The sequence below is a fragment of the Herpailurus yagouaroundi genome, unplaced genomic scaffold, assembly GCF_014898765.1.
Source record: "Herpailurus yagouaroundi ecotype Mexico unplaced genomic scaffold, PumYag 180, whole genome shotgun sequence".
Classification (NCBI taxonomy): domain Eukaryota; kingdom Metazoa; phylum Chordata; class Mammalia; order Carnivora; family Felidae; genus Herpailurus; species Herpailurus yagouaroundi.
Window position 1 is genome coordinate 22545518 of NW_024412411.1, and position 25011 is coordinate 22570528.

General features: G+C 42.6%; 1 protein-coding gene across 2 annotated transcripts in view; it reads left to right on the plus strand.

Moving 5' to 3' along the window:
- Positions 1-25011, plus strand: part of PIWIL4 (piwi like RNA-mediated gene silencing 4) — a 45707-nt gene that overhangs the window by 11646 nt on the left and 9050 nt on the right. Inside the window, exons 6-14 of one of the 2 annotated variants that reach the window (XM_040489649.1) lie at positions 1097-1177; positions 2691-2888; positions 4652-4763; positions 9133-9256; positions 11662-11779; positions 14335-14446; positions 17158-17342; positions 19517-19589; positions 23738-23938. In XM_040489649.1, coding sequence (XP_040345583.1) covers positions 1097-1177; positions 2691-2888; positions 4652-4763; positions 9133-9256; positions 11662-11779; positions 14335-14446; positions 17158-17342; positions 19517-19589; positions 23738-23938 — 1204 coding nt within the window. The remainder of the gene's footprint in view (positions 1-1096; positions 1178-2690; positions 2889-4651; positions 4764-9132; positions 9257-11661; positions 11780-14334; positions 14447-17157; positions 17343-19516; positions 19590-23737; positions 23939-25011) is intronic. The other variant, XM_040489650.1, reaches the window with a different exon arrangement.

Genomic DNA, 25011 nt, shown 5'->3' on the forward strand with positions numbered 1-25011 from the left:
AATATTCTCTGTTACTTGTTACCAGCTGCTTTCTGCTCTCGCCCCACCCTCAGCCCCCTGCCCTTCCCCCCATGAAACCCTGCGGCAGAAGGAAGGGTGTGATTACACCACTCAGTGTCCTTGAAATTCATGCAAGGGTTACTTGCTTCAGTGTTATCGGGGATGGGGGGTGAAACTCCATAAAATGCAGATTTCCTCGACCCTCCCTGGACCTAGTAAACAGAACATTAAGAATGGGGCCTGAAAAATCCGTATTTTGAGTACACTTTCTAGATGACACACGGCAACACAAAGGCTTGTGAACCACAATTTTCCACACTGCTGGTGTGGACCAGCAAGATGATATGTCCAGAAACCTTCGACACCAGCCCTTTGCTCAATAATGGCCTCTGGACAGGAGGAGGACGGAGGAGTTTGGTTGTTGGGTTGGGCACGTAAAGGAATCCACCCCACCCCCAGATGTATTATTTCCTAATTCTAGTCAGACATCTTGCTGAGCAGCCTTAGGTCTTGTGTTCAGTATGGTCAGATATGCAGGCTGAGGCTCAGTGTCATATGGCAGCCAAAATCATGGAGTTATAACCCATGTTTTCTGACCTGAAATGTGTATACTTCCCTCATGCGGTGGGCAGCCTCAGATCAGTGATGTGTCCAGGTCCACAGGTGACCAGGATGTCAGTTGCTGAAGAGGCAGCCATGCCATGTGGGGAGCTTGAGTAGCCTCACGAGAAGCCGCTTCCCCACCTCAAATCAGAGAAGACATCAGAAGAGCCTTCAAACATGGCTTGCCTCGCTCCATCCATGCTAACCAGTATGTGACAACCACAGTCCTATTGGTGACCACGTATTTATCATTGCAGTTAAGCGCGGAGGACAAAAGCAATTTCAGTGATACCATTCTCAAATATGAGGAAGTGATAGTTCTCATATACACATGCGTGCTTATATTTAGCATCCAAACCTTCCAGCGCTAGAAGAATGAGAGTTCTATACTTTCTACATACTTTTATCGGGATGTTCAGCATGGGTACAAACTTAGAATTATACTGTTATTAACTGATGTTTACCAAATATTTAAAAATATATATACTTGCAGGATCTTTAAAAAGTTGGCCATGTACCAAATAGGACGGAACTTCTATAAGCCTTCTGAACCAGTGGAAATTCCCCAACACAAGTAGGTTTATTTATATTTTCTGTTACTCTGAAATTGTGGTAACGTGAAGAACATAATTTACGATGCAATATTATGCGATGTTATGCCATTATGCCTCCTCTGAGAGACTGTGTATTATGAAAAGTAATGGATTTTTTTAATTTTCAAGGTTTTTTTTATAGAATGGTGAATGTCAGTGTGAAGCTAGCAGCCTGTTTTCTTATATTAGTGTGCTAGATCATTATCATAAGTCGTGGAAGGAATTCAGAAACTGAGTTTTTTGTGCATGACAAGTAGTAATGAAAGCAGAATAAGCTATATTATGTTATACCACACATTGATACTCTGCTTTCTTGCTGACAGGAAGTTTGGTTGATGTTGGGTCAGCAGAGGTCAGACGAACCAGTCAGCTAAACGGGGAAGACTTTTCACTCTGAACTGGGGAGTGGTTGCTTTCGGGAAGGTGGTCGGCTATGTCTGCAACGGGTTGTCAGCTCTCCCAAATATGTGGTCAAGCTAAAGACAGAGAGGCAGTGGGTAACCCAAAGACAGATGGGTAAACAAAGGAAGGAGTGCATAAAAGAAAACGAGGGGCACAGTGTTTAGCCTGCTGGCAGGTAGGGAGAACATGGCGGGGTTTCCATATGTTAGTTCAGTGTGACAGTCGTCCATGGCAAGCACCGTGTTGGTGCTCTCACTTATCTCGCAACCTGGATTAGAAATTCTTGTAGGTCCAGTGTTGTGCTGGGCTGGAGTGGGTGCCCAGCGCACACGCTTGTCCTAAAGGCTGGCTGTGAATCAAGTCCGCAAAGTAAACTGAAACAATTAAAAAAAAACATATTTGCCTGTTCTTTCATGTCTTTTCCATAAATTTTTCTTTTCCAAGACTTCAATCCATGATATCCATGAATGTAGAAAGGAGTTGTAGCCTCTGCTGTGGTGTCCCTTTGTGTGTTTGCATGTGATGTCATTTAGATTATTTCTTGCTCTCGTGAAATCTGTACACTGTCTTCACCGTTGAGTCTGCGTGCTTTTCTGAACCTTGAAGTTTTTGCGCTGGGACGCACAACTCCATAAATGTAGTAATCCTACAGCTGTGGCTCCCAACCAAGGGCAGGTTTGTCCCCCAGGGGTCATTTGGCAACGTCCGGAAGTATTTTCGGTCGTCACGGTGTGGAGGCTATGCCTGCCTTCTGGTGGGTAGAGGTCAGGGGATATTGCCAAACATCCTGCGGGGCTCTGGACGGCTCCTGACACAGAATGATCCAGTCCCAAATGTCGGTAGTGCCAAGGAGGGGGGATGCTGTTCTCTGGGATGCATTTATCATAAATATATGCTTAAAGACACTCCCCAGCTAGAAATAACTAAAGATTCTAGTCAGCAACTGGAAGAAATCAGACTGAAGAAAGAGTGTTCTATAAAATTAGGAAAATTGGAATGTAAAATCAAATCATCACTAAAAATGTTTATTGTTTTATGATAGGGCATTTCAAATTTATCTATCTAGCTATCTATCTATCTATCTATTTGAAGGTTGTCCCTTTGGCCTGGGTTTGCTATTTCTGTGTCACAGTTTGAGAGCAGGCTCCTATTTACTGCTGATGTGAGTTATAAAATACTCCGGAATGAGACTGTTCTGGAATTCATGACTGATCTCCGCCAGGAAACTACTATGTCCTGCTTTACCCAGACGTGTGAAAAACGGCTGCTGGGTCTCATTGTCCTTACAAGGTAAGAGCCTGCATTTAAGAAAACTTCCTGAGGGAATGAATTCTTTTTTTTTTTTTTTAATTTTTTTAATGTTTATTTTTTGAGAGAGAGAGAGAGAGAGAGAGACAAAGTGTGAGCAGTGGGGAGGGGCAGAGAGAGAGAGGGAGACACAGAATCCAAAGCAGGCTCCGGGGTCTGAGCTGTCAGCACAAGAGCCCATCACGAGGCTTGGCTTGAACCCACGAACTATGGATAATTAACCGAACACTGTACCCAACTGTGAGATCTTGACCTCAGCCGAAGTCGGACACTTAACTGACTGAGCCACCCAGGCGCCCCGAGGGAATGAATTCTTTATGCTGTTTGGGAACAGGAATAGCCACAGGGCATTGTCCTGAGCACAGATCTGATCAGTTTACTGGCCTGTTTAGACCTGGCCATTCTCAGTTGACTAGAGTTCAGACTTCCTGGAGTGGCCTTCAGGGACCGTCCACTCCTCACACGGCCCTACAGCATCTCTTGCTGCACCCCTCTCCCCACTCCCGAGAGTCTGCACTTTGCTGCTTCAGTGCCCTTGCCTGGATTTTCCACCCTTAATTCTGCCTTTTTAAAGTTCTGTTTCCACAAAGTCCTGCTCATACCTCACTGCTTTTCTGAAGCCATCACCTGTCCACTCAGCTGGAAGTACTCAGTTACCTCCCCTGTGCTGTTCCCGTAGCACATTGCTCATAACCCCTTTATTTCATTTTATTCCGTCACAGGAGAGAACATCAGGTCCATGTCTCTTCTTCTCTGTAAGATTAGAGGGGCTTTAAGACCAAGATCTTTCAAATCCCGAGGTTTATCTGCATATAATTTTCCCTGCATGCACATTGAACTGAGTTAAACACGGATAGATTAGGTTGCTTCCTGAGTACCAACCACAAAGCTTACCATGTCCTTCTTCAGTCCACAGACAGTTCTTCTAGAGGACGTGTTAATCCTCTTTCTAATCTGGCTTGGAATTTACACTTCAAGTTGTTTTTTCTGGGTTATATAGCAGGGCCATAGGCCTGGTTGTCTTCCATACCACCTGAGGAGAGAAGGCCACCCCTTGATCCTCTTGTCATGATTGCCAAGAATTAGCTTATCACACTATTCCAGAGTAACCTTGCAAAGAACCAAGAGCCTAGGAGACCGCGCTGACAAGGAGGTTCCTGTCTTGAGGCTGGGGCAGCATGCAAGAATATTCCAGGCCACACAGTGCTGCAGGGGGAAATAGACTTTAGAATGATCTTAGCCAGCCTGCTTTGCAGTTTGGCTGAGGGCCAGCCCTCGATGGGAGATCACATGGGATACCCAGCTGGCATGGTTGATCAACCTTCTTCAGGTGCTTTTTAGCAGAAGAACTATCTGGGAGCTCAAAAACTCTGAGTGATACCAAAAGCTGATGGGAAAGCTTTGAAAATGGGAAAGCTTTGAGCAATGCTTCACCCTTTGAACATACAGGAATAATTTATCTGAAGTTAGAGTGTCTCTCATTGACAAAGATTATGGTCTAATGACTTCCTTACCAGTTTTGTTGGAGAATGGAGGTCTTCCTGTATCCTGAAGAGTTAATGAATGCTCTTCTCAGATAAGAGCCAATCCTTAAAAAAAAAAAAAAAAAAAAAAAAAAAAGACTATTCTTGTATTATTATTGTAATTTCTGAAATTCTGGAGTCTAATACTTTGAATTAAAGCTGTAGTGAAATAGCTGCTTGTATGATTTGGAAACATTTGTGAAGATTTCTTGCATTTCCCAGATACAATAACAAAACCTACCGCATCGATGACATTGACTGGTCGGTGAAGCCCACGCACACCTTTCAGAAGCAGGATGGCACTGAGATCACCTATGTGGATTACTATAAGCAGGTTGGACTTTTGTACTTTATTCTCGTCTCTCTTCCTCTTAGTTTAGAGAAGTCTCTCTGTTCCTTTCCAGAGCTAACAAGTCCCCCAAATTGTCAGGCTGAGACAGCTTCTGACATAATTCTTCGACTTGTCTCTTCCCCTCCGAGCCTGCCTTCCCTGGCTTGCCTCAGACCTGATCCTGTCTCCTGTTGTCCTTCTTCCTGTAGTCTGAGTAATTTCCCTTAAAAGCGTATCTGATAATGTCATTTCCTTGCTTAAAGTATTTCCATGACTTTGTAGTACCTTAGAAGCCAGTCCTAAGCTCCTGGGCAAAGCCCCTTTATGATCTGGCCACTTCCTGCCACTGGAGCCTCATCTGTTACCACTTTCGTTTCCTTTGTTCTGCTGTGCTTATGTTTGTGGTTCCTTTAGTCAGTTACTCCTACCCACCCCCACCGCCTTGCATCCTCATGCATGTTACTTCCTCTTCCTGGACTCCCCTTCGCAGCCAGCCAGTCATCGACACCCTTCAATACTCAGCTCAGCCGTCAACTCTCAGGCAAGCCCCATGGCACTCTCCCCAGGGGCCCCTTCCTGCATTTAGCCCCATCACATTATCATGGGCAGGATGTGAAGGGTCTGACTTCCCTCCTGAACTTTGGGCTCTTTATTTCTGGATACCCAGGGGAACGCGGTGCCTTGCCTTGCACGTAGCAGATACTCAAACATTTGTTGATGGAATCTCCCGCTGCCTCCAGGAGCGTGATTCACAATTATCACCATCACTGTTACCTCTACCCCCACCTTCCCCTCTGAGTTCCTTACAGAGGCTCCTTCTCTTTCATGTACAATCGTATTTCAGTCTCCAGAATCTCACAGATATTTCAGAAAACGAACACGTAGCAAAAACTCTTCCTTTCTATACTTCCAAGAATATATATGTATAATTTTTTTTTCCTTAGCTGATTTCTTTGGAAGGTCATCTTCACTGGCTCCAAGCACCTCTTCTGTTCTTCCTCCCTGAAACCTCCGTAGTCTGGCATCCAGTCTGCTGCTATGGAAATAGCTCCCTTTAAAGTCAAATGCAGCTACTGAACTTATTGTAAGGGGCTTTTTGTGGCACGTGACACCAGTGACCACTCCCACCCGACTGAGTGGCTCTCCTCTTTGACTCCCGGGCACAGCCCTGATGGCTCCCCCCAGATTTTGTTGTTGAGTTTCAGCCTCCTTTGATGCTTTCCCCTTCCTTTCCCTTCAGGTCTTAAATGCGATTATTCACCGTGGTTCCCTCATATAGGATCTCCTCTTCATATCTCCAGACCTCTCAAATACAGTATTTTTGCCCTTATTCGTGAATTATACTCATTTCCATTTTCGGACCATATTTTCATGAATGTCCTGCAGGCATTTCAGACTAACATCATTCATTCTGAATTCGTTGTCTTTCACACTCCCGTTTCTCCTTGGAAATTCAACCTCTTGCTTCCGTCCTCTTCTTTACCCTCACCTGCTCATTCAGTTGTCACCAACATCGGTCCTGCCTTCTTTACCTGTGGATTCTCCCAGGACCCCATCTCCCTTCCCCAGCCCTATAACCGCTGCATGAATGCAAGACGACTCACGGATCCCCACCTGGAAGATTTGGGTCACCCCCTTATGGCGCCCTTGCCCCAGCTTTGTCTTCGCTGTGCCCTGTTATCCTCACTGCCACCAAACACATCTTCCTGAAATGCTACCCAGAAAGGTGGTTAAGAGCATAGGCTATAGAATAAGGTACTCCTGGCACTGGCTGTGTGACCTTGAGCAAATCACTAAACCTGGAGGGTCATCTGTGAAGGGGAATCATTGATCTGCCTTCATGGGGCCTGTAGCGCAAGCATAGAATGAGGTAGCCATGCCTACAGAGCTTTTAGCCCAGTACCTGCACATGGCAAACGCTGGATAAATGCTGGAGACCTGGCCCCTCTTTTCCCAGCCTCCCCTTTCTTCATCTCTGGCATCACACACTTTGGTCCCATCTCACCTTTCAGCCTCATCTGTCACCGCATTGCCACCAGGCACCCCATGCTGCTGTCACCCCATCCACTCGCTGTCACTAAATGTTTCTCAGCCTTTGCTCGTGTCCACTAGACACATAAATCCACACCACACCTTTCCCCGTCACCACCAGCTAAACCCTTAACTTGCAAGTCACATGTCACCGCATTTGCAAAGTCCTCTCTGACCTTGCTTCCTGTCACATTCACAGAAGAGCTAGTGATTCTCTTCTCTGAGCACTTGTATCACGCATCATGTTGCTTCTAGAATGTCTTCCTTGTAGAACAGGGATGGCATTTGGCTAACCCGTGATGAATAGTGCCTAGCAGAGCATCTTGTGCATGATGCGCTCCATAAGTGTTTGTTTATTAACCACCAAGTTTGTTGAACATTTGGGTTTCTTTCCTGCATGATTAAATTTGTTCTTCCTTGAACAGAGGTATTTTTAGGACCTGTGACATTCTGAAAAGAGAATCATGGCAAAATCCCACTCACTTTCTTTGTAATGAGTTGCGGTTCACTGCATGTATGTTGTAATTAGGGAGAAAAAGAAGGAAATTGTGCCAATTCTAGAATGTCTTCCTCTCTGTCCCAGGAAAAGGAACACTAAATTACAATGTAGTCAACTCTCAAAGTGGACATCTTGATTTTGACTTTTATATTTCTCCATTTTATTTTATCATGAAAAATATTTTCAAATGCTAAGAAAACTGGGCAAGGGAGAAAGTAAAGATTACCTTATGACACAGTTTAGGGGAGACAGTTCTTGGCCACGTGCCAGGTAAATGCAATACCCTCTTCCTGGAACATGCCCCGGCGAATCTTTATACTCCCGTATTCTCTTCAAGGTGCTCTTTTGGGCTCTCCTTCCTTCGTGAAGCCTCCCCTGATTTACCATCCACGTATTGTTTTCCTACCACCACCTTTCTCCCCAGGGACCCAGTACTGAATGGTGTAATAAGCAGAAGTTCCCAAGTCTTACAGGATAAATCCTGGCTGTGCGGATTCCCAGTTCTGGGACCTTGGGAGGGTTGTTTCACTTCTCATGATATTTCCTCGTCTGTGGAGGGGATGAACTAGTATCTGTCTCATAGGTTTGTTGTTAAGATTAAGTGAGGAAAAGTAGAGGTGCTTAGTATGTCATCCTTGTACTTCTCATACCTTGTTTGTAGAGGGTGTAGTTGCATCAGGGATTGTGCCTCTTCCATCTCTGTGTCCACTGTGGTCCCTGGAACGTAGTAAGCGTGAGATGTTTACTTACGAAGTCACGTACCAAACTCTCCTTCTACGAAGACTTCGCCAAGCTTTTTAGCTATAGCATTCATTGCAGTCAGCGCTTCAAACTGCAATTTCCTGAATTGTTTTGTTTTAATGACTAGGAGTCCTTACTGAATAGAGAAACTCTCACTTCTTGCCTCCTTAATTATGATTATTGATGTCGGCATCACATAGTGCCCAGGCATTTTGTAGATTATAATTCCAGTTGTTCTGTCATTAGTGTTGAGTAAATTACACTGGAAATGAGTGGTCATTGGAACCTCTGCTGTTGGAAGGTAAATGAACTTTTGGCAAGGTGAGAATGTTGAAACTCAAGGTTAGGAAGGGAAAGGGGGTGGGATAGGAGTGAACAGTTGCCAAGGACTCATTAGAAACCAGACACCATGCTAGTGGTTTATGTCAGATGCCTCTGAGCTACCCTTCACCTCATTTCATAGATGAGGAAAGGTAAGTAACTTCCCCAGTGTCACAGCCCAATTAAACAGAAGAGCCAAGGATCAGGTTCACATTTGCCAGACTTCAAAGCTGCTTCCCTATAACATCAGGCTGTCCTGGAAATTAAGGAGACAGTCATGCTTTTTTGGGAAATCTGAGGTTCATTCAATATAACCCACACCCCCAATTTGTGTATGGATATTTTCAGAATGACTATAGATGCTCAGAGCCAGTTAGTTACACATGGAGTTGCAGGCCTCAGTCATCAATAGTGGAAAGGCTGGCACTGAGTCCCCTCCACTGGGGCCACTGAACTGTGTACACAGCCAGCTAGAGGCTGTTCTGACTCTGGATGAGGCAAGGAAATAACTTCTTTTCTGTTTTAATCTACAAAATGCCTGGGCATCGCGTTGTAAAAGATAATCATTAAAATCATAACACTGACTCTGAGAAGTAAAAGATGAGTCCTAGGAGGGAAGTAGAAATGAGTGGGTAATCATAGGGATTCCTAGGGATTTTTTTTCTTTATTGGAAAGGTTTATCTATTCACTTTAGGATTATCTTGTGGCTTATAAGCAACGATGCTTATTTTACAGTGTTTCCATATTAATTTTTCCCTCATTAATCTTGCATTCTATAGCAATATGATATTACTTTATCTGACCTAAACCAGCCAGTGCTTGTTAGTCTGCTGAAAACCAAGAGAAATGACAACACTGAGCCTCGGGTGGCCCACCTGATACCCGAGCTCTGCTTTCTAACAGGTAACGTTTATGCTTTATACTCTATCAGTCAGGCTCTTGATCCAAGGCTCAAGGCATATGCTCAAAGCATATCAAGGCTCAAGGATCCAGGCAGTGGGCAGCTAGTGGAGTGCCAGAGCATTCATTTAACCCATGGACGGTGGGCCTGCTAAGTGATGTGTTTTATAGAGGAAAGTGGGAGGGTAGAGTGCCCTTTGGAAATTGCTTGGCACAATAAGAGTTATATAGCTTTTTTAATCTCATGCGTTCTGTTTGTTACTTTGACATAAAAGAGGCCACCAGATATTTTCTGAAAACCAAGCTTCTCTTTTTTTTTACGTGCATTATTCAGTCTTTTATGTATGTATCTTGAACCACTTCATTGAGGTCGTGATTGACATGTCAAAAGCTCTGCATATTTAACTAATACCATTGAATGAGTTTGGGGTAAGTGTACACTTAGAAAACCGTCAGCACCCTGAAGGTCGTAGGCCTGTCCCTCACCTACCAAAGTTTCTTGCTGCTCCAATTATTATTATTATTATTATTACTATTATTATTATTTTGAGGCACACTGTTCTATTTGACTTCTGTGTGATTTAAGTATAATTATAATTATTTCCATTTTATAAGTGAGGGAACCAAACCTTGCAGATTGCTTTAAGTCCCATGCCTTTTTTGATAGGCAGGATTAGGATTTAAACTTTTACCTGTCTGATTTCACATCTTAATTTCTTTCTTATGGTACCTCTCACCCCAGAATAAGAAAGGGGATTCTAGGGAGTCAGTTAAGCTTAGAAGTAGAAACCTTTACTATGATGTTATCCAGTTAGAGAGCTAAAAGGGAGTAGCCAAAAAACCAGTGTGAGTTAACTTTATTTGTGAGAGACTCCAGAGGTGCTAGTAATTAATAAGAAATAAGCTCTCAAGGTTAAACTCTTCTAATACAGGAATAGTTTACAAATGGTAACACCATGTATACTGTTACCTCAGGGCCTTTGCATTAACTGTTACCTGTGCCTGAGTATTTAAAAAAAATTTTGTATTTATCTTTTTTAATTCTAGTGTAATTAACATACAGTGTTACATTAGTTTCAGGTGTACAATATAGCGATTCAACAATTCTGTACATCACCCGGTGCTCATTTGGATAAGTGTACCCTTCCTCCCCTTCATCTCTTTCACTTATCCCCTCACCCACCTCCCCTCTTGCAACCACCAGTTTGTTCTTTATATTTAGGTGTCTTTCCTTTTGTTTGTTTCTTTTTTTTTTCTTTGTTTGTTTTTTGTTTCTTTCTTAAATTCTATGTATGAGTGAAGTCATACGGTATTTGTCTTTCCCAGTCTGACTTATTTGACTTAGCATTATATCCTCTAGATCCATCTATGTTGTTGCAAATGGCAATGTTTCATTCTTTTTTATGGCTGAAAAATATTCCGTTGTGTATGTATGTGTATGTGTGTGTATGTCTGTGTATACACACATACACACACACCAGATCTTCTTTATCCATTCTTCTATTGATGGACACTGGGTTGCTTCCATATCTTGGTTATTACAAAGAATGCTTCAATAAACGTAGGATGTATATATATTTTCAAATTAGCATTTTCATTTTCTTTGGGTAAATACCTAGTAGTGGAATTGCTGGATCATATAAAACCAAGCTTGTTTTTAACATTTTTGAGCTTCCCTAGCATAGGAAGCAATATGACTTTGATTTTCTTCAGGTACATTGTTTGCATGGTACCAAAGTGATCCTTGTTTCCCTTTTGCATGAGTTCTAGAAAGTAATCCTCACTCTACAGTAGAATCTGAGTAACTGTCCCGAGTACTTTTGATCATGTCCATTTGATGAATAGGGCAGGACTAAGCAAGGAGGACTTTCTGCCTTTTGCATTTTGGGAATCAGTTACGATATGTATATATTTATTTCACAATTAGAAAAATTAATAAGGATATAATATTTGAAGGAAGGGATTATCCTTCTTCGTGGTATTCTAGATCTGCACAGTCCCATATGGTGGCCACTGGCCACATGTGTTTAGTGAGCCCTGGAAATGTGACTGAAGGGCCAGCTGGAGACATGCTGTGAGTGTAGAATACAGACTGGATTTCTAAGACTTAGTATGAAAAAGAGAAAAGAGCTCCTTAGTTTTTATGTAGTGATTGCATGTTGAAATGATAACATTTTGGATATATTGAGTTGAGTAACATATACTATTCAAGTAACTTCATCTGTTCTTTTTGGCTTTTTTCCAGTATGGCTGCTAGAAGATTTAAAATGACATGTGTGGCTTGCATTTCTTTTGCATCCAGATGCTAGATCTGAGTCCATTTAAGTGGAAAGCTTACAGTCTGCCTGAGCTGGGCTGGGTTACATTGCGTGTTCATTTTTCCACTTTGTTTTCATTTACATTCATAGGGCTGACCTGCCAGGCAACCTCTGACTTCCGGCTGATGAAGGCTGTGGCTGAAGAAACACGCCTCAGCCCTTTGGGAAGGCAGCAGCGCCTGGCCAGGCTTGCGGACGACATCCAGAGGTACTGGGCCGCTTTGTGGGGTCAGAGGATGTCCTTCCTCAGGCCTAGTTTATGGAACTGGATGGTCTACGAAACGTTTCATTCCTTGATGAACATGTCTCTTTCCTACTGACTCAGAGCAAGGCACTTTTGAATTGCGTTTGCCGGAACCAGAGGTTCACCCCAGATGCTCAGGACTACAGCCTGCGGGAGGGTGGCGGGGAGGTGGTTGGGGTCCATGCTGACAGAACTACCACCCGGCTTCAGCTAGATGTCTCTTGCTTTCTTCTTTGTAAAACATGCAGGTTTGGGTAAAAAATTGAATGAAGAAAAATGTTGTAATTAAAAAACCAAAAGACCACAGCCACCTCAGCCCCCCAATATTCAGGGTCAAAAATGTCCAGTCTCAATATAGTGGCCTCAGCACAGTGACCATTAGAAGATTTCTACTGTGTGTTCTTTAAGCTTAGGAATGCTGTGTGCCCTTTGGGTTAGCCCATCTGGCCCTCAGACTGCACTCCTGTCCTCTTTCTGACGGTTGGCTGTCTCTTGGGATCCCAGCTGCTCCTGTTTTCCCTTCTGACCTAGTAAAACTTCACTGCCCCCTGCTATAGCCTCATGGAACGGTAGGACATGTGTGGCTAGTGCCCACATCTTGAAATGATCACATTTTCAACTTACTGAGTTAACGGCGTATATTTTAAAAATAATTTTATTTGACAGTTTTTACTTTTGTAATGCAGCTATTTAGAAAGTTTAAAATTACATATGTGGGTTGCTTTATATTTCTACTGGACAACATTGTAGAATGGCCTTTTTTTTCTTTAAAGATACATAACTTGGAGGACAAATTTGGAAATTTATGTAGACCTAAGCGTGTGTGTGTGTACTCAGTGAATGTTTGTTTAATGCGTGAACGAATCCTGATTGGTGTATATCATTTCAAATATTTTTAAATGCATGTAATAATGTTCATTTTAGGAAAATGGCATAGCACTGTGCATTGTGTTTTTCAAAAATTTTTTTTAATGTTTATTTCTGAGACAGAGAGAGAGAGAGAGAGAGAGAGAGCGTGAGTGGGGGAGGGGCAGAGAGAGAGGGGGACACAGAATTCAAAGCAGGCTGCAGGCTCTGAGCTGTCAGCACAGAGCCCCACGCGGGGCTCGAACTCACAGACTGCGAGATCATGACCTGAGCCGGAGCCGGACGCTCAACCAACTGAGCCACCCAGGCGCCCCTGTGCATTGTTTTTGTAACTTTTTCTTGAACATTTCCATAGGATAAATGTGAATCTCTAACATCATGCTCGTGATTTCATAGTTTTCCATTTTGTGGCTATGCTTTATGTCGTTCATCCTGGGTACCCCCCAGGCTTATGCCTACTTGAGAAGTTTCCTGGTTCTCTCCCCTTATTCTGGGCTCTGGATTACTCTTCCTGCCACCTCTCCCTGCCACCTTTCAGGAATCCCATTGACTTCAACCCAGTTTCCTGACTGGAGATCACCCTACCCATCTCATCTTGGGCAGATAGCATCTGCCGGAAAATAATTAATTCCAAGTATTCAATGTGACCGGACCGCACATAGCATTAACAGATGGAAATAATGAACTGTTGCACAGAGTCACTGTAAAGGGGTTTGAGCTCCTTTAAGGAGAGAGGGGAGGCTTTACTAGGCAATGCATGGGTCTCATCAGTGTCTTCGGTGAGTGCCCGGCTTATCATGTGCCGGCTACCGTGGAGGCCAGGAGGTGAAGTCGGTACGGTACCTCTCCTGAAGGAATTTACAGCTTAATAGAGATGACCGTGTATCATAATCCGATGAGGTTATACATCAGCTGTGGTTAAGGTTTACTAAGTTATAACCTTGAAGTACTATACAAATATAAAGCGGTTAATATTGCTAATACTAATATTCTCCCCATGATCTTCCTGCTGCCATGTCTATCCAATGAGTCTTCTGAAGCCTAAGTCCATATGCTCCCTCCTTTGTCATCATTCATCCACTCCTAAGCCAACTAATTCACATATTCCCAGAAGACATCTCCACCGGCAGAAGCTCCATAATATCTCTTTGTTAGCAAGTTTATTATCAGGAAAAATAGCTCACATTTATTGAGCACATTAGCATGTGCCCGGTCCTGTGGTAGCAGTTTCCAAGTGTTGTCAGTGTAATCATTACATCACCCGTTTGAAGGAGTTAACTTTATTATGCCTACATTTTGGCAATAAGGAAACCATAACTTTAGAAGATTTGAGTCTTACTCGAGGTCACATATTAGGAAGTGTCAGCACTAGGAGTTAAACCCTGCTCCGTCTGGCTCAAAGGCCCGTTTTCCCAGCCAGTGTGCCACATTGCAAGCCTTCTCCATCCCTGCGTGTCCCAAATGGGTTCAAGTTGTCCCATAATTCTTTTGAGCAGGGGAAAACAATGGTGAGTAGAAATGAAAGTCAGGAATCCTAAAAAATAAAAAAAAAAAATTAGTCTTTGACTAATTCAGTAAGTTATAATTCTATCTCTAATAATTAAAATTCCTTAGAAGATAAGCGCTTTAATGATTTAAAACTCTATCAACAGAAACAAGGATGCTCGTTTTGAGCTGGAGACCTGGGGGCTGCATTTTGGATGCCAGGTGTCTCTGACCGGGCGGGTTTTGCCTTCGGAAAAAATACTAATGCAAGACCACGTAGTAAGTGCTGTGATTTTATTTTCATTTAAAAGTATTTGCTTGAGTATGAGTAAGTTTGATCATATGCCAGAGTGACTAGTGGGCTTGTAATAATCATTTAGTTTCTCTAGGGACATGTCCATGCCTTCCCTTTGTCCTAAACCTTGACGTCCCCTGTTTTCAATCTGAGTGTACTTCTGAGGCTTAGCACCCACCGGACACGATTTAGGTCAGTGTGGTGTGGTTTCACACTTAAAAACACATTAGAAAATGGTATTTCAAGCTGTGGCAATTAAAATGTTCCCACCTATTATTAATTGTTGCAGTACTTTTGTGTCACTACATAAAAGAAAAAAAAAAAATCTATAGTACCCGAAAACTTTTTTGGAGCTGGCGAAGGTTAATTCCAATAGACTATGTTTCTTGATGCCAGGTTTCTTCGCCCCCCAGTCCCCATGTGAAATGCTGCTTGGTTGCTATCAATGTGAAGAAACGCAGGGAGTCCGTCCCCAGCCGTAGCATTTAGGGAGAGAGGCACTCTGAAACCCAAGGAAACACATCTCAGTTGAAAAAATGAACCCATTTTATGCAAAAATGGTAAATTATCTTTGCACTTTCCCCTCTGTTTTTGCCCATTTTAAAAGCTAATTACAGGTGCACCTGGGTGGCTCAGTGGGTTAAACGTCTGACTTCGGCTCAGGTCATGATCCCGTGGCTTGTGGGTTCAAGCCCTGCATCCGGTTCTCTGCTGAGCCTGGAGCCTGCTTCAGATTCTGTGCCTCCCTCTCTGTCTGCCCCTCCCCTGCTCATGCTCTGTCTCTTTCTCACTCAAAAAAAAAAATAAAAAAAAAAAAAACCACAAAAAACAAAAAAACCCAAACATTAAGAAAATTTTTTAAAAACTTAAAAAAAGAAGGATTTTGGCTAGAAGTCAGTAAAAAGAAGCTCAGTTTCAGTTCCACACATGAAACAGGATTTAAATATTTAATGATCCATCTCATCATCTCTGTAAGTAAAATCATATTTCTCGGAGCTTTTTTGTTGCATTTTTTTTTTTTTTAGCGTGGAAACAGGTCTCCATAAGAGAAGAGGCATTAAAATAGGAGACCTGCCCGCTGGTGGTGGTGGTGACTGGGCTAGAGTTGACTGTGTCATGGGCTTCCAGACCATTTCTGCTTTTCTGAAATTGGGTTCTAGGAACTGAGTAGAAGAGAGGCTCCCAGGCCTCAGAGTGAGCCTTGGACATTTGTCCTCGGTCTCTGCCAGCCCATAGCAGGTAGGGGTGTAGGTGAGAGTGCTGTGGCTCTCCTCATACTGGTGGCAATGGAAAGAATGAACGATGACTCCAGATGAAACCACTGATGGAGAGCTAACCTTTCCCCTTCATTCTTTAAGGTCGCCTCCTGGACCTGGCTGAGTCTCTTCCTGGCCACCTAATGCCACCTAATGGCAAGGCATTATGAGGGTGCCTGTGGTTGGATTTCAGACTGCTTGGTGGAAGGTGCCCTGATTGCAACATCAAGAAGACTGATCTAAGTCTGTCACTAACACCAGCTGGCTCCATAATCTCTCTCAGCCATAGCTTTGAAGTCTGTAAAATAAGGAGATTATAATGCTTCTTAAACATTCATATGCTGATGAATGAGTGCAGATTCTGGTGCAGTGGGTCCAGAATGGGACCCAGGACTCTGCATTTCTTTCTTTCCTTTTTTTTTATATTATACCATTCTTTAAAAAAAAAAAAATTTTTTTAACATTTATCTATTATTGAGAGAGAGAGAGAGAGAGAGACAGAGCGTGAGCATGGGAGGGGCAGAGAGAGGGGGAGACACAGAATCCGAAGCAGGCTCCAGGCTCTGCGCTGTCAGCGCAGAGCCTGACATGGGGCTTGAACCCATGAACTGTGAGATCATGACCTGAGCCTAAGTCAGATGCTTAACTGATTGAGCCACCCAGGTCTCCCAAGAGCTCTGCATTTCTAACAAGCTCTCAGGAAATAGCCATGTTGTTACAAGGCAATACTGAATAGCAAGGGATTTGATTCAGGGTCATCCTAGCTCTTCCTAGCTCACTATACCAAAGACATTTCCATTCATTTCCGGTCTATGGATATAAGCAGAAGGCTAGTGACCAGTCCAAAGTCTCCCCTCTTCAGTGCCGGGAGCTGAGTTTTCCAGTCACCTGGGGGACCATCCAAGAGTGAGAAAGGAGCCTGTGCCCTGGCCTCATCTTGGCTCCTAGACATAGCTACTTCTAGCATAAAATACACTCTTAGCTACCCTGTAGCGTGTGTGAGTTATAGTGTAGTGACCTGGAGTAGCATTAGTCAGCGTTTCTATTTGAGGTAGCATTATGCCTAAAGAGACTGAATCAGACAGCCCGTTTGCTTAGGGATTCCCATTAAAGGACACCCATCCTAGAGCTGGAAGGGAGCCCAGAGATCCTTGAACCACACACCTTTCTTTGCACACAGCGGAAGTCCGTGAGGTAAAGGGCCTTGCCTTCTGATCTGCAGCCGGGGAGTGGCCGACCCGGTGGGGGGTATGAGGGGATGATCAGATGCCTCCACTTCCAGGAAGTCTGTGTAATCTGTCCAGATGTGCAGTCTGTGAATAGCAAGTGGTACTAAATAGCTCTCCTAGGACAAACTTGGAACAACCATCTTCGTGCTGTCTTTATTCAATCGCTTTCCGAATAAATTAGTTCAACCCTCTCATCATTATTTTTCTCAGTGTCAACCTGCGTCTGCAGCTGATTGGTCCAAGGATATGCGAAATTGCAAGATTTTAAGTGCACAGTCTTTGAATAAATGGTTGATTCTGTGTAGCAACAGAGCTGAATATGTGACTGAGAACTTTCTGCACTGCTTGAGAAGAGTTGGAAGTTCCATGGGATTTAATGTGGACTACCCCAAAATGTGAGAATACACAGAAAATCATGCCAACTTTTTTTGGTATATTAATTGGCTTTGGTTAGAAGATCAGAAATAATGGCTCATGTAGCTACAAAAGCTTTATCTCAGTAAAGTTCCCTAATACAAATTACCAAAAAAAAAATAGTTCTAAGTAGATAGATTTTGCAGTGATTAAGTTTTTATAGTTAAAATATATTTTATATTGGTCTTTGTAAAACTGTTTTCATAGTTCTTAGGCAATAGTCTCATTATCTCCAAATCTTTTCAGTACTGGTTGGGGCATAAATCCGTTAACTTTTTCTCCCTAATTCTTTCATATCAGTTATTTATAAACCTTAACGGCAAACAGGGTATTGAAAAATGAAAGTTGCATTTCCTGACTTATGTGATAGACTGTACGCTTTAAAATTTAATGTAAAAATAGATCTAAAATAACCTTTCCTGATTCTGTTAACCGTAGTATAAGATTATTTAGATAGTGTTCTGATAAAACCAAGGGCAGTTAGCCTTTGAACATTTATTGAGTATCTGCTATTAGATACTATGCCAGTTGCTGGGGATGACAAAGATAAATAAATTGCTTCCAGTTTAGTAAGGGATCCCCATATACACAATCACACTCAAAATTGGATACTCTTTGCTTTAGAAAAGCAATTAAATTGCTCCTGCCTCATTTTATTGAACTTGATATGCTTCATAAGGAGGAATGCATACTTCATTTTGTTGTTGTTATAGTGGAGGTGCAGTGTCCTAATTGGCAAGGTGGGAAGTTATTCTTTAAACACATGGTTACTAATTAATTACATCAACTGTACAAGCATTGTTGAAAGCCATGCTCATTTTACAACCAAGTCTCACTTTACACTGTAGTTTAGAATTCTTGTCTTATCACATCTGTTAACAAATCACCTGGTTTGAGTTTCACCTGCTCTAATTTCTCTTAACCCATGAGCTAATGAAGCAGGAAAAGATTAATGAAAGAAGCCACAGTCACAGACCCGGGGATGACATCACAGTCTTCTTTCTTACATGAATTCCACGAACAAGCCCTTGCCACGTTCTGTTCTTAGCCTGTTTTATCTGAAAGCCCGTATTTTATTCCATCCTTTTTCTTTCCCATGAAGTATCCATTTACCTGTTAGATTTTTCATATGCATGCTTTCTCCCATCTGAAACATTTGCCTGATGAGTTTAGAAAGAATGGACAGTAGGGTAGTCGCAGAGTCTGCATGCAAGAGATCGAACTGGAAAAGTCAGAAACATTTAGTTGTTTTTACAGAGCTGCAGGCCATTCCTGTAGCTCAGTTAGAATCAGTGATCAGGAAACAGCCGTCCCGCCACCTGCTGGGCAAGTCTGAAAAGGCCACTGGGCATTAGGACACTCCAATTGTTTATACGTATCAGAAGCGGATTCTACATAAAGAAACCAAAGCTGTGAAGTCGTCTGTGTGGGAATTATTTCTGTAGCGTCTGGCCCCTAAGGTAAACACAGAACAGTTTAAGTACTTGCTGACTAATTGGTTGAGGCAGGCTAAATATTCCAGGCTCCAAGCAAGCTGTCACTGAAAGAAAAATCTTTCAATCTGAATCATTTTGATTAGCTGAATATCTTGGTCTCATTAATCTGATGATTTTTGAGACTTTTATTTTAAAGTTCTCATGGGGATTTTGTATTAGAGAATTTTTTTTTTAAGTTTATTTATTTAGAGGGGGTGGCAGAGAGAGAGGGAGAGAGAATCCCAAGCAGGTTCCGCACTGTCAGCGCGTAGCCCAACTCGGGGCTTGAACTCAGGAACCTTGCGATCATGACCTGAGCCTAAACCAAGAGTCAGACACTTAACTGACTGAGCTACCCACGCACCCCAGTGTTAGAGAAATCTTAATCCCAATTCAACTCAAACCAGCTTCAGATGGTTGGTATTGAGACTTGTGATGTCAAAAGCTCACTTTCAACCTCATTTTGGAAAAACAGAATTATTAATTGTAGGGGTTACATATAATTGAGGAAATTGCATTTGCCACCAAACTATTTTTAGGCTAATAAAAATGATTATCACATATTTCTGGTGTATCTTGTAGTGGGATTATAAAATTCTGTTTGGAGTAGTTTTGACTGTGCATGTTATGTGCTTCTGAAAAGGGAATTACGTATTCTCAAAATGAATCTTTTCATGTAGCATAAAAGCACAAGAAGATCCAGCTGCATTCTTTAGTGCTGTACAGAAACATGTTAATCCTGATGTTCAGTTGGTAAGTATAGGATAATTTTGGTTTTGATGTATAATTTTTATTTTTTCCTTATATCTAACAGTCTTTCCTTGAAAGAATGAATGTGAGCATATTCTCCCATGGTATGTTTGCAAATTGCTGTGCATTTCCCCAAGAACCCAAGAAAGGATTAATCTTAGCATTTTAATCAATATTTTATTTCCTTTTCACATTTCTAATATTAATTTTTAAATACTCGTTTTTACCCCTATCTCAGTCTCTTGGATGTCTACATATTTTTAACTTGTTGGGGGCCATCTTTTATTTAAGATTTAAGATAAAGTGACTCCCATCTTACCCCGTAAATGCTGGGTACCCAGTGCTCTCTCCAGTTTTTTGGCAGACTCTTGGAGGGCTTAGGGTTTTCCACGTCACCCACAGCTGCTTCCTCTGAATTCTTGCCCCCTTTCCTGAGTGCCGTCTCCCCCTGCACTGCATCCGTTTCCACAGCTCTCTCATTTCCCAAAGTGTCCTGTGTGTGTGCCCCTGTGCAGCTGACTTTGCAGAGGGTTTGCGTCCGAGGCAAGGTTACGGCACACCCCAACGTCCCAGATGAGTTACAGTTGACATCCTTGCTCTTAAGGCTCTCTCACCCATTTCTCTTCTCCCAGGCCTCAGCCTCCCGCCGCACGCACGGCAGTGTCTCTTACTTACCTCGCTCACGCTTCTGGGCCCCAGCATGCCAGTCCCCATCTCCTGCAGAGCAACGTAGCCGTCTCTGTTCCTCTTTTAGTCAGACACAAAAAAGGCCCATAAGGATGTTATAGTAAACAAAGGGAATTCTAACCCTGAGCATCTTTTTTTTTTTCTTAAAAATAAAATAAAACTTAACAGAAACATTGCAAGAAGAGTACAAAGAACTCCCAGATACCCTTCATCCAGATTCCCCAGTTGTTGACATTTTATTATATTTGCTTCATTGTTTCGTTCGTTCCTTCCCTCCTGCCTGCCATCCTCTATCTATCTATCATCTATCTATCTATCTATCTATCTATCTATCTATCTTATCTACCTACCTGTCTACTTACCTACCTACCTACCTATCTACCTACCATCTTTTTTCCTGAACCATTTGAGAGTAGGTTACAGACTTGATGCCCCATTGCCCTTCAGTGCGTATTCTCTACAAACAAGGTCACTCTCCTACAGAACCATAGGACAACCATCCAAATCAAGAAACAGTAAGACCAGCTAATCCACAGACTCCCATTCACATTTCTCCATTAGTCCCCAAAATGTCTTCTCCAGTGAAAGGATCTAATGCATTGTATTTAGTTGTCCTGTCTCTTTAAGACTCTCCTTCAGTCTGGAACAGTTCCCTAGTTTTCGATGACTTTCCAATTTTGAAGGGTATAGATGAATCACTTTATATAATATCCCTCAATTTGGGTTTGTCTGATGTTTCCTTATAATTAAATTCTGATTATGTACTTTTGGCGGGATTATCACAGCAATGATTTTGTGTTCTTAATGCATCCTACCAGGAGGTACTCCGTTAATTAAGGTATCTGCCAGGTTTCTCCACTGTACATTTACTCCTTTCTTTGTGAAGCAGGTGTTTTTGGTCTGGTGTTTTGCAGGGAGATACTTTGAGACTATGTAAATACCTGTTTCTCATCAAACTTTTACCTCTAGTTTTAGAATCCATTGATAATTCTTGTCTTTTTTTATTATTACTATTTTATTTATGTATGTGTTTATTAATTTAATTATTCATTTTATTTTATTATTATTATTACTCTGATGATTGCCAAATGGTGGCTTTCTGATTTCCTACATTTAGTATGCAGCTTTGTATGCCTTCTACATTTAGTGGGTAGCCTTATGTTATAAAGAAGAACTTTCTCTTCTCCCCATTTCTTTGTTCATTTATTTTTATCACTTATGGATTCATGGTTTCCTCTTTTATTTACCAGCTGATAGTCGATTACCAATATTATTTATTTTGATGCCCAAATTGTTCGCGATTTTGTTGATTGGAGACTCATTCACGTTGGCTTCCGTGACTTTTTGACATGTCCCCATTGTTTGGGGGACACTTGCTTACCATCTGGCACAATAAGGTATTTCAGGTTAATTTTGAAATTTTGCTGCCTGGCTCTGGAATTAGGTATTTCTCCAACGAGCCATGATTACTTTTGGTAGAGAACAGTATTTAGAAATCAAAATCTGGGGGGTGCCTGGGTGGCTCAGTTGGTTAAGTATCTGACTATAGCTTAGGTCATGATCTCTCAGTTTGTGAGTTTGAGCCCTGCTTTGACCTCTGTGCTAACATCATGGAGGCTGAAGCCTGCTTCGAGTTCTGTGTGTCCTTCTCTCTGTTCCTCCCCCACTCACTCACTCTCTCTCTCTCTCTCTCTCTCTCTCAAAAATAAACATTTAAAAAAATCAAAATCTGGGCAGCTGGGTGTGCTTATTTGTTAGTGGGGTGTCACTGCCCCCAGACTTTCTCAATGGGCAAAGTTAGGAATATTGTGTACGCGTGTGTCTACATACGTATACTCAAACACTGCTGATCCTTGAACAATGTGGGGTTTAGGGGTGCAGACTCCCTGCACAGTCCAAAATCCCCATGTGACTTTTGACTCCCACAAAACTTAACTCCTAATAACCTATTGTTGATTGGAAGCCTTATAACATAGTCAGTTAACACATATTTTTGTATTTTATGTACTATATACTGTACTCTCACACAAAAGTAAGCTAGAGAAAACACAATGTTATTAAGAAAATCATAAGGAAGAGGAAATACATTTACAGTACTGTATTATGTTTATTAAAAAATCTGCATATAAGTGGACTTGCATAGTTTAAACCTGTGTTGCTCAAAAGGTTATGCATACACCCTTACATCTATGTTACTACCATGTCTGTCTATGTATTTATTGAAAATGTGTTCACACTTCCAGTTCCAGTCTCAACACCACAGGAAAACATTCTCCATTGCCATATTTGTACCTCCCTTCTCTGATAAGGGGAGTGTGGACCCTGTTACCTTCCACTTATCACTTCACATCCTTGTCCCCTTGTAAGCAACCAGTCTCACTTGTCTCCCGCCTTCTTTCGGCCCCCATCCCTGTTCAACCACTGCCTTGGTCTGATGCCTACCTCGCTTGGCTCCAAATTCATAGGATGGAAAGCAGGAAGACCCCCTAAGACACATTTCCCTATTTTACGTACTTAAGTGTAAGTAATTTTGGCCCTTCACAGTATGATTTTGAACAGATCTATAGGTGAAAAATCTTTTTGTTCTCTGCTGATGATGACAGTGCCTGTTTTTGGTATAAATTTGGTGGGTGTTGAAGGTAGAGAATAAAGGGTGGAAAGGAGATGGAAACAGACCAGGAGAAGCCCTTCCGAGGGAAATACCTGCTAAGAAACAGAGGTGCTGGCAGAGATGGGTGGAATTTAAAAATACCTGAGGACCTGAAGCTTCCTTCTCCTTATTTTCCCTCCCCGCCCCCCATAGCCTTATTCTCAGATCACAGTAAACAAAACAATTGTGGTTGCTTTCTTTTATTTTGGTTGTCTAGTACCTGCTGGGAAGGAGACCACCCTGTAAGCTAATCCTGCACTTGGCCTATCTGTGGGCAAGGATGGGAGAGGGATGGTGGGATGAGGGCTGGAGAGCCACAGGAAAAGCCAACAGGGGGCGGGAGGGAGCTGGAGTAAGACCTAGGTTAGGAGGGAATTTGAGGAGCCTAACAATCAAATCAGAAGAGATAGGAGGAAGGGAAAGCCAGCGGGTGGGGGATTGGGGGGCTTTGGAGCAGGACTGCAGAGCCGATGGCTGATAAAAAGGCATTTCAAATGGGATTGTCAGTGGTTAAAGGCCATTTAACACAACTGTAGGCATTTTAATATTTGTTTCTTGGGAACTTGGAGGCAAGATGTTTAGAGAACCCATGTGTTCATTTTTTTAAAATTCTTGTTTGCTTATTTATTTATTTATTTATTTAGAGAGAGTTGGGGAGGGGCAGAGAGAGAGAGAGAGACAGAGAGAATCCCAAATAAGCTCCATGCTGATCATTTTTTTTAAAGCTACTTAAAAGCTACTTTACTTTAAAGCTACTTCTAAACATAAGTAAATTGACTTTTTTCTCTTCTTTTTATTTTTTTTTTCCTTTTAGGTAATGTGTATCCTACCTTCTAATCAGAAGAACTACTATGATACCATTAAAAACTATTTGAACTCCTTCTGCCCAGTACCCAGCCAGTGTGTGCTCACTCGGACCTTGAATAAACAGGGGATGATGATGAGTGTCGCCACCAAGATTGCCATGCAAATGGCCTGTAAACTCGGAGGCGAACTGTGGGCTGTGGAGATCCCTGTGAGCAGTCTGTCAGTCTTTCAGTAATCAGTCCATTTATTAATTGAAAAATGAAATCAGAGCACGAGACCTTTTCACATGATCCCAGAGGTATTTGTTTTGTGTGGTGGGTTTGTTATTTGTCCGCTCTGGGTTGTGGCATGACACAAGACACCGTCCAGAAGGTGAGGTGAGGCTCCTGTTTTCCAGGAGCTTTGAGTAAGCTGATAACAGAATGTTTCATGAAAGAGAATCTAGGCTGGCACAGGCTTGCGGGGTGGCTTGATCTGGAGCTTCCCGCTGCCACGTAAAATCTGTGCCCTCTGGCCTCTACTTCTACCTACTCTTTGCAGCGCACTAGCTCTCAGAGTAGCCCTGCACCCTGGAGGGGGGCCTCCCCACAGCTTGGGGGAACCGGCAGAGCTATGATTTTGAACTGTGGTGGGAACTAAGAAAATCCTCATCCACTGGGGGAGGAAGTGAGGGGGCGAGAAATGAGGGGATGTCGTCCATTCCCTTCCATTTCCATAACCAGGATGTGTGCGCTGAGCCCCAGCTGCCTCCCTGGAGGCTCATGGCCAGTGGCAAGTAGGATCCCTTAGACATCTGAACAATAGGGAGTGGACTTCCTCTTCAGATCCCACCAGCCCAGAAGCCAGGGATAAATGACTGATCACTTTCCCAGAATCTCTTGAGCCACATTAATGGCACTTGTCCACCTCCACAAAGGATGGTAGCTATTTTGCACTCCAGTGAGTCTCTTAAGCAAATTAGATACCATATTCATCCCTCCATCTTTTTTGTTTTTTAAGTAGATTTCTTTATTTTGAGAGAGCTAGAGGGGGAGGGACAGAGAGAGAGGGAGACAGAGAATCCCATGCAGGCTCTGTACTGTCAGCACAGAGCCCAACAGGAGGCTCAGACCTATGAATTATGAGATCGTGACCTGAGCTGAAACCAAGAGTTGGATGCTCAACCAACTGAGCCATCAAGCCCCCCACTCCACCCCATCCCTCCATCTTCAAGTCTTTTGGTTTCTGTTTTAATGATCTGCTTCATCTGGACCTTGATCTCCGTGGCATATAGCTTAACTT